Source organism: Haliaeetus albicilla, chromosome Z (assembly GCF_947461875.1).
Source record: "Haliaeetus albicilla chromosome Z, bHalAlb1.1, whole genome shotgun sequence".
NCBI lineage: Eukaryota > Metazoa > Chordata > Aves > Accipitriformes > Accipitridae > Haliaeetus > Haliaeetus albicilla.
Genome location: NC_091516.1, coordinates 49,347,095 through 49,361,360, shown reverse-complemented (window position 1 = coordinate 49,361,360; position 14,266 = coordinate 49,347,095). Strand labels below are relative to the sequence as shown.

Genomic DNA, 14,266 nt, shown 5'->3' with positions numbered 1-14,266 from the left:
TGGGTTCTACAACCATGGGACCCTGTTTGCAGACCACTGTCTGCTTGGGAGATGGGAAGCACCTTACTAAGCAGGGTAAAACTATTTTTGCCAATAGGATGGCTGACCTCATTGGGAAGGCTTTAAACTAGGAAACACAGGGAAGGAAGAGGGTGACCCGCAGTCCTGAGAGAGCAATGGATGAGATTGCTGAGCAAAGGGCATGGCATAGTGTGACGAGAAGGGATCACAAAGTAAACAAAATGGGGTTGGCTGGGGTCACTTCCAGCACCTGCATGTGGGCAAGGAGGTTCCTACAAGGCACCTCTGTGGAAAAATCCCCCCAGATCCTCTCCAGGAACTCAACATGCTGGGGTGCCATGCTTAAGTGCCTGTATACTACCGCATGCAGCGTAGGGAATACACATAGAGAGTTAGAAATCTGTGTGCAGTTGCAGGACTACGATCTTGTTGGGATCATGGAGGCATGGTGGGATGGCTCCCATGACTGGAGTGTTGCAATGGAGAGATACAGGCTCTTAGGAAAGACAGACCAAGAAGACAGGGAAAGGGAGTTCCCCTTTATATGACAGAGCAGCTGGAGAGCATGGAGCTCTGCCTAGGAATAGATGAGGAGTCGACAAAGAGCTTATAGGTTGGGATTAAAGAGAGGACATGCAAGGTCCCAGGAAAAGCCAAGAAGCTTGGTTTCAGAGGTGTTATAATTTCCTGTATTATAACCTCACTGGAGTATTACAGCATTTGATTTCAGGAAATTTTAAAATGGAAAAAAAAAAAGGGGGCAGTACCAGGGCTTTTGCTTTTCTATTTTATTTTTTCCAAATGAAGCAACAATCCTCCTCTGAGAAAACATGCAAATCTTCAGCATATACTAAAGTTTCAGACAGAAAAAACATTTCTTGCTTGGTTTGCTTTAGAATCTTTTATTTTTGTAAATATCAGCACTAAAGTATAAAGTTGTCAATGCATATAGTGATCTATTAGACATTTCCCAATGCTTATGATAGCAGTTTTCCAAATAATTTCCCAGAACTGCGTTTATCTTCTCATCTACATATTTTTCAGCATTTTCAATAACAGAGGCAATTTCTTAATATTTTGCTGTCTCCACATTTGTTTATCAATAACAAACCTCCCATATAGTCACTTCCTTATTTATTTCAACTCTGGAGACACACATTTTCACAGACCATTATTTCACTGTGCCTGGAAAAGAATATTCCTTTATATTATTTTTTTGCATTACTCTACTGAACACAGTCTTTGTAGTCCTGAATGAGATGACCAAAGCTTTCAAACAGATCTTCTTCTAACAATGTTTTTTTTAAAGCAATAAAATATTTTTACATTAAAGAAACCTAAAGCTCGACTTAAATCTGCTTCCACAGACTGGTAAGTGGAGGGAATACTAGTGGGACCCCAGCACAATCTTTGTCTTAAACAAATTTTGATAAGGACTAAGCACTTCTTAAATTAAAGCAAGTAATTTTAAAACTGAGCTATGACAGAAAAAAAGACTACCCTTACAGTGATATATCAAGCCACTGTAACTATGTATATTCAAGGTAACTGATTCCTAATACTGAAGAATATGTTACACAATTTACAGTGAATTCTTGAGAAAAATTTGTTGCCTCCTGCTTTTGGAGGCAACCCTCTAACTTCTCCATTTCTTCTATTAAGCATTTCCTCATAGTTTGTTCAATTCCCCAAGTCTTCATCACTGAATAGAAAACATATAGCTTGTAGAACTTGCTTTGTAACTGCTTATTCTGTATTACCCATTTAAATTATTTTGGGACCTTCCTGACCCAAGTTACCTGCTTGAACTCAGTATTTCATGTAATGCTAGGCATGTCTAAATACCACAGATGATTATGAAAATTACTTCCTCATATGACAGTTCTTATTGATGCCAAGAAAACCACCACTGACACAACTTTTACCCAGTGATACAACTTTTGAAGTATTCTGTTTCCCATGCTGAGCCTGGCTTCACTTCCATAAGTCTAGACTAGACTAGAATATTTCAGTTGGAAGACACCTACAACCATCACCTAGTCCAACTGCCTGACCCCTTCAGGGCTGACCAAAAGTTAAAGCATATTTTGAAGGGCATTGTCCAAATGCCTCTTAAACACTGACAGGCTTGGGGCATCAACCACCTCTCTAGGAAGCCTCTTCCAGTGCTTGACCACCCTCCCAGTAAAGAAATGCTTCCGAGGGTCCAGTCTAAACCTCCCCTGGTGCAGCTTTGACCCATTCCCATGTGTCCTGTCACTGGATCCCAGGGAGAAGAGCTCAGCACCTCCCTCTCCACTTCCCCTCCTCAGGAAGCTGTAGACAGCAATGGGGTCACCCCTCAGCCTCCTTTTCTCCAAACTAGACTAACCAGAAGTCCTTAGCCGCTCCTCTCAGGACATGCCTTCCAGCCCTTCCACCACCTTGGTCGTGCTCCTCTGGACGCATTCAAGGACCTTCACAACCTTCTTAAATTGTGGGGCCCAGAACTGCACATGGTATTCAAGGTGAGGTCGCACCAATGCTAAATAAAGCAGAAAAATCCCCCCTTTTGAACAGCTGGATATCCTGTGTTTGATGCACCCCAGGATGCAGTTTGCCCTCTTGGCTGCCAGGGCCCACTGCTGACTCATGTTGAGCCTGCTGTCAACCAGCACCCCAGATCCCTTTCTGCAGGGCTGCTCCACAGCCACTCCTCTCCCAAGTTACACTTGTGTCCAGAAGTTACGAGACTTTAAAAATAATTTATACCAATCTACAAAGTACTTTTTATAGAAACTACTACAGCTAAACTAGGATGGCTTTGAATGTTAGTTCTGTCTCAGGAAGCAAACTCTGAAATTTAGTGAGTGACCAGCCTTATCATCACTCTTCAAGTAAAGAGATGCAAATGCACTGCTCTTAATTAACATAGGTTTCATAAGACCAAAATCACTAAGACAGACATAAAGATAGGATCTTGGCTTTTAATCTCCAAGGGCTTTTTTCCCTTTATGTCTTGCAAGAGGCTTACATGAACATGTTTCTTCAACAAATAAAAACACCCACTCCCTCCTCCACTCAACTTACTTCTGAGAAGAGGATAAGAAGTTTTTCCCAAACTTTATTCAACAGATTAATGACTGCAAATAACAAATAGTTTTCTAATGCAAAAAAACTATTTGTATATACTTAGAGAGTTCAAATTTACAAAATACCAGACCTAAACTTCTGATTTAAGAATTAGTTCAACATTAAGCAGATAACTTTATTAAGATAAACAAATAACATAGTATAAAAATAGCAAAAATTAAAATGCAATCTTTTGAACTGCTGTCAGATGTTTGAGCTAATAAGCACCACTAGTAAATTCTCTCAGACCTGAGTGCTGGTCTGTGAGGATTGAGGAGAACACATCCTGGGGCTGCATGTCCATGTTGAGTGGGAGCAATATGCCCAAGCTGATCCCACACTCCACAAGAAGTCACCAAGATCTCTCGGCTCTGCACTCCCCAGGGTTTCCTGCTCTAGAAGCTATATTTTACACACAAGAAACAACGTTAGCCATTACAAGCATTGGTAGTGTCTATGAGTTGAAATGCTTACAATAGCGTATTAATTTGAAATCCATCCAGCCTGCTGACGTCTGTAAGACAGACCAGTTCAGCCAGTGTTACTTGTTTTGTCTCAACAATGTGAGAGTTTCAGTCAAAAATAAACTCAAAAAATACCCTACTAGGAGTTTCCCTGATCTCAGGAACAACTAAAGGCAACACATGCCACCAGGAAATGTAGTAGTATAATCACAATTTTACAGGCATCTTAGAATGAATGCACCAGCCACCTAATAAAAGTATTTTCTGCCACTCAGCTATTATAAAGAATAGTACGACGATAATTTGATTTAATGAAAGCTTTTTCAACAGCTTCCTTATTTATCATAGATACAGCCTATGCTGTCATGCAACTTCAATATGTACCACAGAAGTCACATCAGTTCTGAAGTATTAAATCACAAGAGTTGCAGGGATCAGAAAACATTCTTCCAGCAGATGCAATGTTGTATAATGTGCTAGGTGTACTGTTAATATTTCTAGTTTCCTCTAAATCACAACGTTGTCAGGGAACACAAGCCAGCCTAGGGAAATCTGTAGCAGCATAAAATGAAATTATGAAATTAAATACTTAGAATCAATATATTTTTGCTTTACTATTTACTATTTGTTAAATTGTTAAGAATTAATAATACTTTTCAAATTTTTTATAAAAAAAGACAAAGAGAAAATTATTGTTTATGATTTCATGTACTCATCATTTCCTTATTTAAGCTTTTTTTATATAGCAATAAGTAGTGTTTAATCAAAAAACTCAAGGATGAAAACATCAGCAAGCCCCCCGGACACATTCTGAACTGCACTTAATAAAGATGCACAATTCTGCAGAAACAAAATTAATTGTGGAAATAGCAAACTTAAGCGGAAGCAGTTACTGATCCAACCAAATGAGATTCAAACTGTAACGAGCTATCACACTTGATATCTACAACTGTTCTACAGTTTCTATTTTGTGTTCTTTACCCATTATTTATGAAACTTTTTTTTAGAAGCTTTGTGACTTGTTCTTTAGCCAAACAATGTCTTTCTCATTTGACAAAAATTTTGTTTTGATGTGTTTTCCTGCAGCAGCAACATCAACTTGCCACACTCTATTTACCTTGTTACTCAGCATCACTGATGTCAGCACAGCATTGTAGGCTCAGAGTTGTACACAATCTGTGAGTGTTATTTTGGACCCCTGTTGTAAGAAGTCTACACCATTTTTGTCAATATCAAACATCCAAAAGATTTCAGAGGGCTGTCCATATCATTATCTAATAAGTTTTTATCCTGTATTTTGCTCCAATGACCGCAGTATGCACTATGACCCAGCACACCCTGATGCCCCAATTCTGCAAAGGAATATGCTGTGCATTCCCAGTACATACTACTTTTTTTTTTTTTCCCTGAAGTTTACCAATGCATAAGAGACTATTGGAATCAACTTGTCCATAGTCCCAGTTGCTGAAGTATGCCTCATTAGAGATGCAGTGGGGTAGTTCAGCTTGCTGACCTCATCCCCTTTCAGCTTGCTTTCTCTCACCATACATTAAAAGAACGTAAGAATTAAGGACTGAAAAAAAACCAAAAAACTATCAATCGAGTAACACCGACCAGACTGCCTGACACCTGGGGTCTCCATGCCCAAGAACAAGCAACCAGGCTGCATTTGTGATTCCCATGGTAATCACTGGTCCAGAAAGGAGCAGCAACGAATGACTAAATGGGGTAAGGGCTAGAACAAACAAATCAGTCACTTCTGATTGAGACAGCATGCAGACAATAGTGGCCACAACAGGGCAGTGCAATCCAGCCTAAGGACCAAGCGGCAGCCAAAGCTCAGTGGTGCACCCTCTGCAACACAGCTGTCCCACTGCTTACCTCATGCCCAAGCAGAAGCAATGCTAGCAGAGGGTTCCCCAGCACAGCTCCTGAGCCAGTATCTCAGACACTTTCACCGTTCTTCAGATCTGGAGAGCACAAAGCCTTCCATGATGAAGCTCCTGCATCCTTTAGAAAGCAGTTCCCTTTTCCTCACTACGAAACTATCAAAAAATTCCTACCAGCTGCCTTCACATTGCCCTAACACAAATAAAACCTGTAACTAACCAGTATCATTATTCAGTGCTTAACCCTTACCCTTATTCCTCTTTCCACAGGCCCTCTTGGTGTTTTCAGAAAAAAGTGAAAACAACTGTAACCCTGCATTAGGGCATCAACATGTTGATTCAAAGTGATTGTCCCATTAGCTGGTAGAAAGTATGACACACAGTAATTCAAGTTTACCTGAGAATACTTTGTGACTGCAGAAAAACATAAAAACAACTACCACTGCAGAAGATCACTTTCCACTGTTTGTAACTTTGCCAGGCTTTACTCTTTTCAGTTAATATCCTCTACTGTGTGTGTTTAGCCCAGACTTTAATACCAGTTTTAACAACTCAACCAAACACCAGGGAAATAATTCTCCTCCCAAACTAGAGAGCCACTTGTACCTCTTTCACTAGCAGCTCTAGTAAACTTACTCTCTTCACTAGAAGATGGCTTTGCTATTCCAAAACAAAACAAAAGTCACTTAATTTCAAAATCACTACACTTCCAAAACAGAGAAATTTCTATAGTCATTCCTTTGTGTGACTTGCATTCTATTCCCGTTTTCCATGTTACATACTATATGCTCCCATGTTAAGTAGTTACTTGGGGATAAACCAAGCAACAAAATTAAAGTTATATGTAGAAAACAGCTGGGGAACTGGATGAAATGAACAACTGAGTATGTATTTACATTTTTAAGTGAATACGAACATCAGTAAAAGGAAAAAAAAAAAAAGGTGAATCTAAACAGGGCTAAGTATAACTTCTCTTATCCCATGCTGTTCTGTCATTCACCTATCAGCTACTGCTCCAAATTTTAGACAAAGTTGGAAAGAAACAATCTTTATCTCAGCTACTATATGATACTGATAGCTACAATATTGCACTGTGAATTACAGTACAACAGAACCAAGGACAATAACTGTCATTTTAGGCAGCCATACAAAAACTTGAAGATGAATCTTGGAATTATATTTACATACTGCCATCTAATTAATTTCCTCTAAAGAAAGAAAAAAATCTTAGAAAGGCACATAAGGACAATTATTACCAAGATACTTCAATACATCATAGACCAAAGGCTCTCCTTTATCTAATCATTAGCACAAATGAACAGGAATCAAAATCCATGCAGTTTGGACACATCATTCCCCAAAATTCTTAAAAATATCACAGTGTGCAAATGAATTCTTTTCCTCTTTTGCTTAAGGTTGACAAAGGTCAGATCCTTTATACTAACTGTCAAGAACTGATGCTGATGCTACTGCAGCAACCGTAATAGGTCACAGGATGCAAGGAGGCTGCAGCTACAACGTGGATGAGATGGAGTTGCAACCCACTTACCACTGTTAACAGTTCATTTAAGCAATTTTACATTTCAAATACATCCACTGTAGGAATAATAGAAGAACCTAAAAGGATTACTGTTTATATTAAAAGAAGGGCTATGCCTTATTTTTAAGATTTTTTTAAAAAGACTACCACCAAGTACACATGATGACAATTAGCCTGTCTTACTTAAGATACTAAATAAGCTTTTATATTTAATAGTTGCTCAAAATAAAAACATTACCCTGTTTCACTGTATGAGTTTTAGCAAGTTTGAAAATGGCACTAACAAATAGACGAAATTAACACAAGTCAGTCATACCTTTAGCCACAGCTTCTTTATACTTTTCTTTGGCAGAATTTACTTCTTTTATTAGTTGTCTATAGCTAGATTTTAGTTTCTCTAGTTCTGTCTTTGTGACCTTTAAGAAAACAGAAATATAAAAAGTATTAAAAACACTTACCCTCATCATATAAAAAAACTCATAGCATTAGTGAAAGAGAATTAACAGGGTTATTTTCCAAAATAAGGATGTTACTACCACTTTCCATTGCCTTGAGATAATCTTAATAGGATATTACACTGTGTAACAATCAAAATCAATAAATGTGTGGAATGAAGTAAGAGGCTAAAACAGCGATCCCCATCCACACCAGTGTAATGAAAAATACATTTAGGAAATCCAGCTAATCACAAACACTATTTCATTTCAGTGACAAAGAAAAAAATGTACCAAAAAGATGCTTAATAAATCATACTAGATGAAAAAGTTCTATGCATTGGAAAGAAACCTTTTAGAACAAAAAAAAAAAAAGGCAAGCTAGAATTTTTAGATTATACAGTTTGTACAAACAGCTTAGAAACAGCAACTGTGCATGAACCAATCTATCTGTTGTAAGACTTAAATCCCTAAAAAGGAAAAGTCTCTTCTATCCCCAACTTTGATTCCTTGTGTGAAAAAATTAGTGCACTGTTCAGAAATAATCACAAATCATGAATTTGCAAGCAAAAGCTGATAACAAACCAGCCCCTACAATACCAAAAGGGTGGCATATACAGTAAGAAAAAGTAAAAAAACTGACAAAAAGAGAAATACACTCACAATGGGAAATCATGGAAGAGGAATTTAATTTAATGGAAGTGCTCCCCTCGATGAATGTGCACAAAAGGAAGTCCGTTTCTCTTGCAGCTGGCATGAGGAAGGCTGGAGTTCACAACTCTCCTTTTTGTCATGAGGCAAGCCCTAGGTACCACTACTTTCACCCTCAGTAACAACATCTGGAAACTTAATGGAATCCCTCAAAGAGCCAACAAGGTGCTATCTACAGTTTCTATTTCTGGGCCAAATTTGCAAAGATTTAAAGGCAGGAACTTTTCTCCACGTCAGTCCCATATTGTCATATCCTATTCCTACACATTGTAAATTATACTCACAACTGTTGTTATTATAGACTAATAGAGGTGATACAGGAAAAAATAACTTTATGACAAACTTGTATTATAAAGACACCACAAGAAATGGAGAAAAAGATGGAATTAGGAAGCAGTGAACACAGTTAAGACATAAATAACAAGGAACTGCTTCTCTTACAGAAAACTGGAAAATAAAAGGTAAGCCGGCCACTAGTATTAAGAAACCTTTGTAATAATTGTAAAATATATTTTACTGATTCTGACTGTGTTCTTCCAACATACAAGAACAAAACCAACAGCACCTCTGTCAAATAACAATTAAGGAACTGAGATGGTCAAGGATTATCTTAAAGCCAGTTTTTATATCAAAAAGTCTTGCCCACCTAACTAGCATAGTATTGTACTTTTTTCCCTCAAATTTCATGAAGAAAAAATATCCAACATCTTAATGGGAATTGGAATAAATCTACAAGATACAAGTTTTACTATATTTGTGTAAAAGACATGGTAATTCACTGTCCTTTAGAATTTTATCAAAAAGATTCCTCACTGTAGAGGTGTCTAGAATAAGAAAGGATGACATATATGCATTTCACCTAAACAAAAACACTTTTTTTTTGCCAGTGTATCCTAAAGATATGCACTGCACAGACACTGATCTTCACAAGGTTTGGATAATGTCCTGGGAAATAATAAGTATTTTGTTTCTGTGTGTAACAAAAGCAGAAATAATACCACAGAACACAAGAAGTATTTTGGATTTCTGGGAACCATTCTGTAAGTGTTCCAGTGACACAAACCTTTGAACAAACAATGTCAGCTAACAATGAAAGAACATATCACATCTTGCCAAAATGCTATTCAAGTGCCTCTTAGGAAAATCGGGGCGGGGGGGGAATCCAAATAACAATGCAAGCTTATTCATCAGGATGCAAAATATCTGTGTGGCTATGCAGCCCATAATTAATTAAAATCAATATGGTTTGTAATTAATCATTTGAGGAATGCTTAATATGCACTATATTTTTTGAAAAAGCCTTATTTTAAAAGACAGTTTTATTAGAGTTAACTTATTAACAGAAAAAAACATGGTTTGCACCATCTTTAAAAGTATACCTGAACTTCCAGCAGCCTTGTTTTACCTAGTATCTCTTTCTTATGTTTCTTTCTTTCTTTCTCCATTTGTCCAATTTTCTCTATATTTAACCTCTATTATTTCTAACATACGCAATCAGTTTTTCCTCTTCTTCCATCCTGACTATTTTCAGATACAACAATCCATAAGTGGTTGTGAGTGAGTATTTGGCTTGGAAATTTTATCAGATAAGACAGCCTAGTGAGCATGCATCAAAAAGGATGTGCTCCCCATAGTCAATACCTGGGGAAGATGCCAAGATCCCAGCATATTATGGAAGCAGTCCTATTAGAGACAACATTTGTAACTTAATATATGTATAGTACTAGTTTAAAGTTCTTCTTAGAACCAGCCCAAGAATTTTCCACTCGGCAGTCCGTGACTTTTGTATTGTACTACTCAGATGTTACATTTTAATTACACCAAATCTCAAAGTCTCTGCTGGAAGAAAGAAGAAACAGTGCTTTTCCTTCTCTCAGTAGACCTTTCAGACTATCAATCTATTTTTTGATATTTGCAGCTAAACTTCCCCCAGAGCACCCGAATGAAACTGCGATTTCTGTCAGCTTTACTGACTAAACACAGTGCTTTCAACATAAGCAGGACAACTGACACATAACAGAAAAGGCCCTGAAGAGCTCCATCTGCAGCCTTAATGTTTGGTTTACACTTGATTTATTTTTTAGAACAGGGACTTGAATCCTGTTCCCACCCAAAACAGTCTGGACTGTCAAGAGCATACATTAACAAAAGTTTTCAGTGCCCTAGTCCCAGGGATGTCTACAGCGGAATGAGAACAGGAAGAGAGATGGAATAGAGAAGTGTCACACCGAATCATCCTTTACTGGAACAAGAACTTTTCCAGTGCTATCTGTCCATAGAAATTAATATCGAAGAAAGTTTTCCATCTCTGCCTTGTCAGCTAGCAGGGGAGAGAAAATGTGGAACAAATACCTAAAATTTATACTAGGCATTCTACATACGAAAAATCACTACTTTTACCACAGCACAAACAAAAACAGAGGGACTAAAATAATCCACTCTCAATATATTACTTTTTAAACATATAAAACTATAATAAATTTATAAAGCACCGTTGAATAAAATACCTTGTACATCTCTGCTTCAATTTGTTGATGAACACCTACGTAACTCTTCTTAACTTGCTGCTTATCTTTGATCATCATTGTAAGCCTATGCAAAGGCCCAGAATTAAGATCCTCTGCATGTGTCTTCATTATTTTGCTCAGCTGTTCTGTTTGCTGTACCACAAGCAACCAAGACTATAAAAAAAAGTCAGAGCAGAAAAGCACTTACTTATTCTGGCTTACAAATAACCAAATGATGAACATGAACTTCGGGAAAAGATGCATCACTGTTTAAAAAATTCAGTAAAAAAAGAATTTTAAACTTACCCAAATGCACTTGAGATTCTCTAAAATAAAGTTCTTCCTGCTACAGCAGAATCATGCCTCACACTTACACATAAAATCATAAAAAAGCACCAGAGACAAAAATACAATATTGTATGTTCAGTCTTCAACACTGTCCTAGTACTTCTGAACACTGATGAAGGCTTTACAACCTTTTCTGGAATACATCCCCAAAACCCCTGACAAGCACGTTCCTGTGTCCTTTGCTGTCCTGTTTGCCAGCCACAGTTACTCTGTTCAAGCTGACTTCTCTGGCCTTGTCTAAATACCTCACAGTAATATGCATTTAAGTGGTTACGGTTTAAAAGGATACCATTCGTCAGCTGCTTCACATAACTGACAGCATCAGTCAGGCCACCAGTATCAAAGCATGAGGTGCTAACTGGTGAAGAGACACAAGCAGTTACTTGTCTGTCATAGTAACCCAACATATTTCTGTACCCTACTTTAATAACCTCCTTGGCCATTCTGTCATTCAGTTTTCAGGACAGCTTAATGTGCCATTTGTGGCTTTGAACTTTGATTAATAACTGTAATATGAACAGAGAGACTTCCAATGCACCACAGATATGAACATGAAATTAAAGTTCAATTCAAATAAAAGCTTTTGTTACCCTAAAGATCCTTGTCACACTTTGTTGGTGGCAACAGTATTGGATTCCTTAGAGATAACTCCCTGATATTGAATGCTATGCTCTATCTAAAATTTCAGAATGGCTACATGCCATACAATTATCAGGTTTTGAAGGCAGCTAGTATGCTAGTTTTACTAGCATTTATCTTACTCTTACTAAAAACAGAAATCCACCTTAGATCATGACAACTTAGAAAATTAATTTGTTTGGTAGCTTTGGGGTCTCCTTACATCTCATATATGAATATATATACATAATATTTCCATCTCTACATGATAATGCTGCAATGCAAACTGGATTCTAGAGAAAGAAACAAAAGACAGTTAACTCCTGTATATATTAAACCATCTTCAACATTTCATTTAGCTCATAAATATCCCACAGACTCACACAGAGCTATCTTAGACTGCTTAGTGTGGTGGTGTAAAAGGTCCCAGCCTAAAGCTTCCCAGCTATGGCTGAAAGCTGTTTCACCTCTCCATTACAGAACACTCTCCAATGACATCGGAATCCATATTGCAATGCTGCACAGGATAAAAACACCATTAAACATCTGTCTGAGAGCAGTGGGTCTTGTGGTTATAGAAGAGTTCATAAGATTGGTCTCAGAGGTGAAAATGTAGTCAGAGTTCTCCATTTTCTTTAAGGCTGATTTATTACTGATGAGGCAGTACTGTTTCAATCAACCCTGAAAATCACAGCAAAAGCACTTTTCAGCAGGACAAGTACTCTAAAGAAATACTTTGCTTACAATTCACCAAATGAACCCAAGTAAGCCAGAAACATAGCAAAAACTTCCCTTTTTATTAAAAAAAACAATTTGCACATTTTCCTGTTCTTTACATCCCTCTTTCCATATTGATAAAACATCAGTTAAACAGGATTTCTGTGATTTTTATGATTATATTTTATTATTTTATATAGGAAAACCTAAAGTTAAAAGCTATACTTGAGGAAAGGCTTCAAATATTGGGATTTATATGGGACAGAAAAGCAGCTGGGTGGGGATAGTAGAAAAGGCAAAGCATTTCCTTTCACAGAAAATAACCACAATCCATCAAAAGCAATAAAATACAATATTGTTTGCTTTAACAGTATTTTTTAGATGTATACACAGACAAAAGAGCTGTTGGGGAGCACTTAAAAATACTGCTTTTCTAGCATTAGCAGCTGCTGCCACTATGCTTTCCAGCAAGTTTGCTGCCTCTGCATGAAAAAAACATAGGACAGATTTTCCCAAACACCATTTCTCTCAAAGTGCTCACTCTTGCTGTACATGTACAAGAAAATCAAACAAACAAACATAAAAGATTAGACAGCTTGGTATTTGGTTCTGATGCCACATAATACTAAAAATTTAATATGCTGGTATTTCAGATCTTAGATGATGTAAGATACTGGATTTATGTCCCATTGTATTTGGGTCATACTTTGATTCTGTAACACGTCAGGAAGAGAGAAAAAGTATCGTGAAATAATAAAGTAAATTAGAATGAAGTGAGTAAAGTAATCAATAATTCAGACATTTTACTGCCAAAACCAATAAGACAATGTGCCACTCCACAACTTTAAAATCCAAGGTCACAGTGAAATTTCAAGACAAGCCCACACAAAAGATCTGTCAGTAGCATATAAGTATTCTTCCTGTTATACAAAGATGTAGGGATCAGGGATGGGGCTTGAGAGAAAAATGGCATCTCCTTAAGAGGAGAAAAAAAAACAAAACAAACAAAAATAATCCTGAAAGAACAACTTGAGTGCCTATATCCAAAACAAGATTTCAAAATGTGACACACATGCCTGCCTTCAACCCCAAAAGAACAGAACTTAAGTCCGATCTTCAGCTTTGTAAAATTGATTTGCTCACAGGAAGTGCCCATGTCACTGACATGAACCATCCTAGACTGAACTAGTTACATGAAGGTTAAGGGTTGCTTATACTTTATAATGCTAAATATTCTGATTGCCAATGTTCCTTTACTATTCTAGCCCTAATCCGCTCCATTTCATCACCTTAAAGAACTGGAAAACAGTTTAGCTAGCGCATAAGGGCAATTCTAGTGGGGCAGGCATAGTATGAATTATTAGTCATATCACCAATAATTCTATACAAAACTTTGGGATCCAATAGTAGAAAGCTTGAAGAAAATACCTGACTTCTGCCAATCTTAGGCTAATGACAACACTTTAATATTTATTTACGGAAATCGTTACAACTTAAATAGCAAAATCCATAACAAACTGTGTGTAAGACATATAATTGGGTAAAAACCATTTCAAATACACCACCAAAACACACAGATGAAAAAAAAAGGTAGTATGTCAATTTACAAGGCAAGAATTATTGTGGGGGGAAGGAAGCAACAATAGAATTTGTTATAGATAAACACTGTGCAGTGCTACGTTTGGGGCAGCTGAAGCAGGCTAGCTATAGCAGCACAGCTTTCACACACACTGCCACTTTAATCTAGTATAAATCCAGACTGCTGCACAAGGAGCAGTCATGTTCCCAGTGCTATGTTATCCCAGATAGTTATTCAAGCAGCCACCCCATAAACTCACTACATAAAAACTGCTTTGTCTAAAATTTAACTTGACCCAAAAAGGGTGTTTTCCTGCAGAGAGGAGAT

General features: G+C 37.3%; 1 protein-coding gene across 9 annotated transcripts in view; it reads right to left on the bottom strand.

Moving 5' to 3' along the window:
- Positions 1-14,266, bottom strand: part of FER (FER tyrosine kinase) — a 196,135-nt gene that overhangs the window by 161,785 nt on the left and 20,084 nt on the right. For 7 of the 9 annotated variants that reach the window (XR_011323162.1, XM_069775943.1, XM_069775948.1 and 4 more), the window contains 2 exons: positions 10,678-10,851; positions 7,342-7,441 (listed from right to left, as the gene is read on the bottom strand). Coding sequence is in view for 7 of the 9 variants with exons in the window: in XM_069775943.1 (XP_069632044.1) it covers positions 7,342-7,441; positions 10,678-10,851 (274 nt within the window). In the remaining 2 variants the exon portion in view is untranslated. Of the gene's footprint in view, positions 1-2,574; positions 5,170-7,341; positions 7,442-10,677; positions 10,852-14,266 lie in introns of those variants that run through there. The other 2 variants (XR_011323163.1, XM_069775949.1) reach the window with 2 other exon arrangements.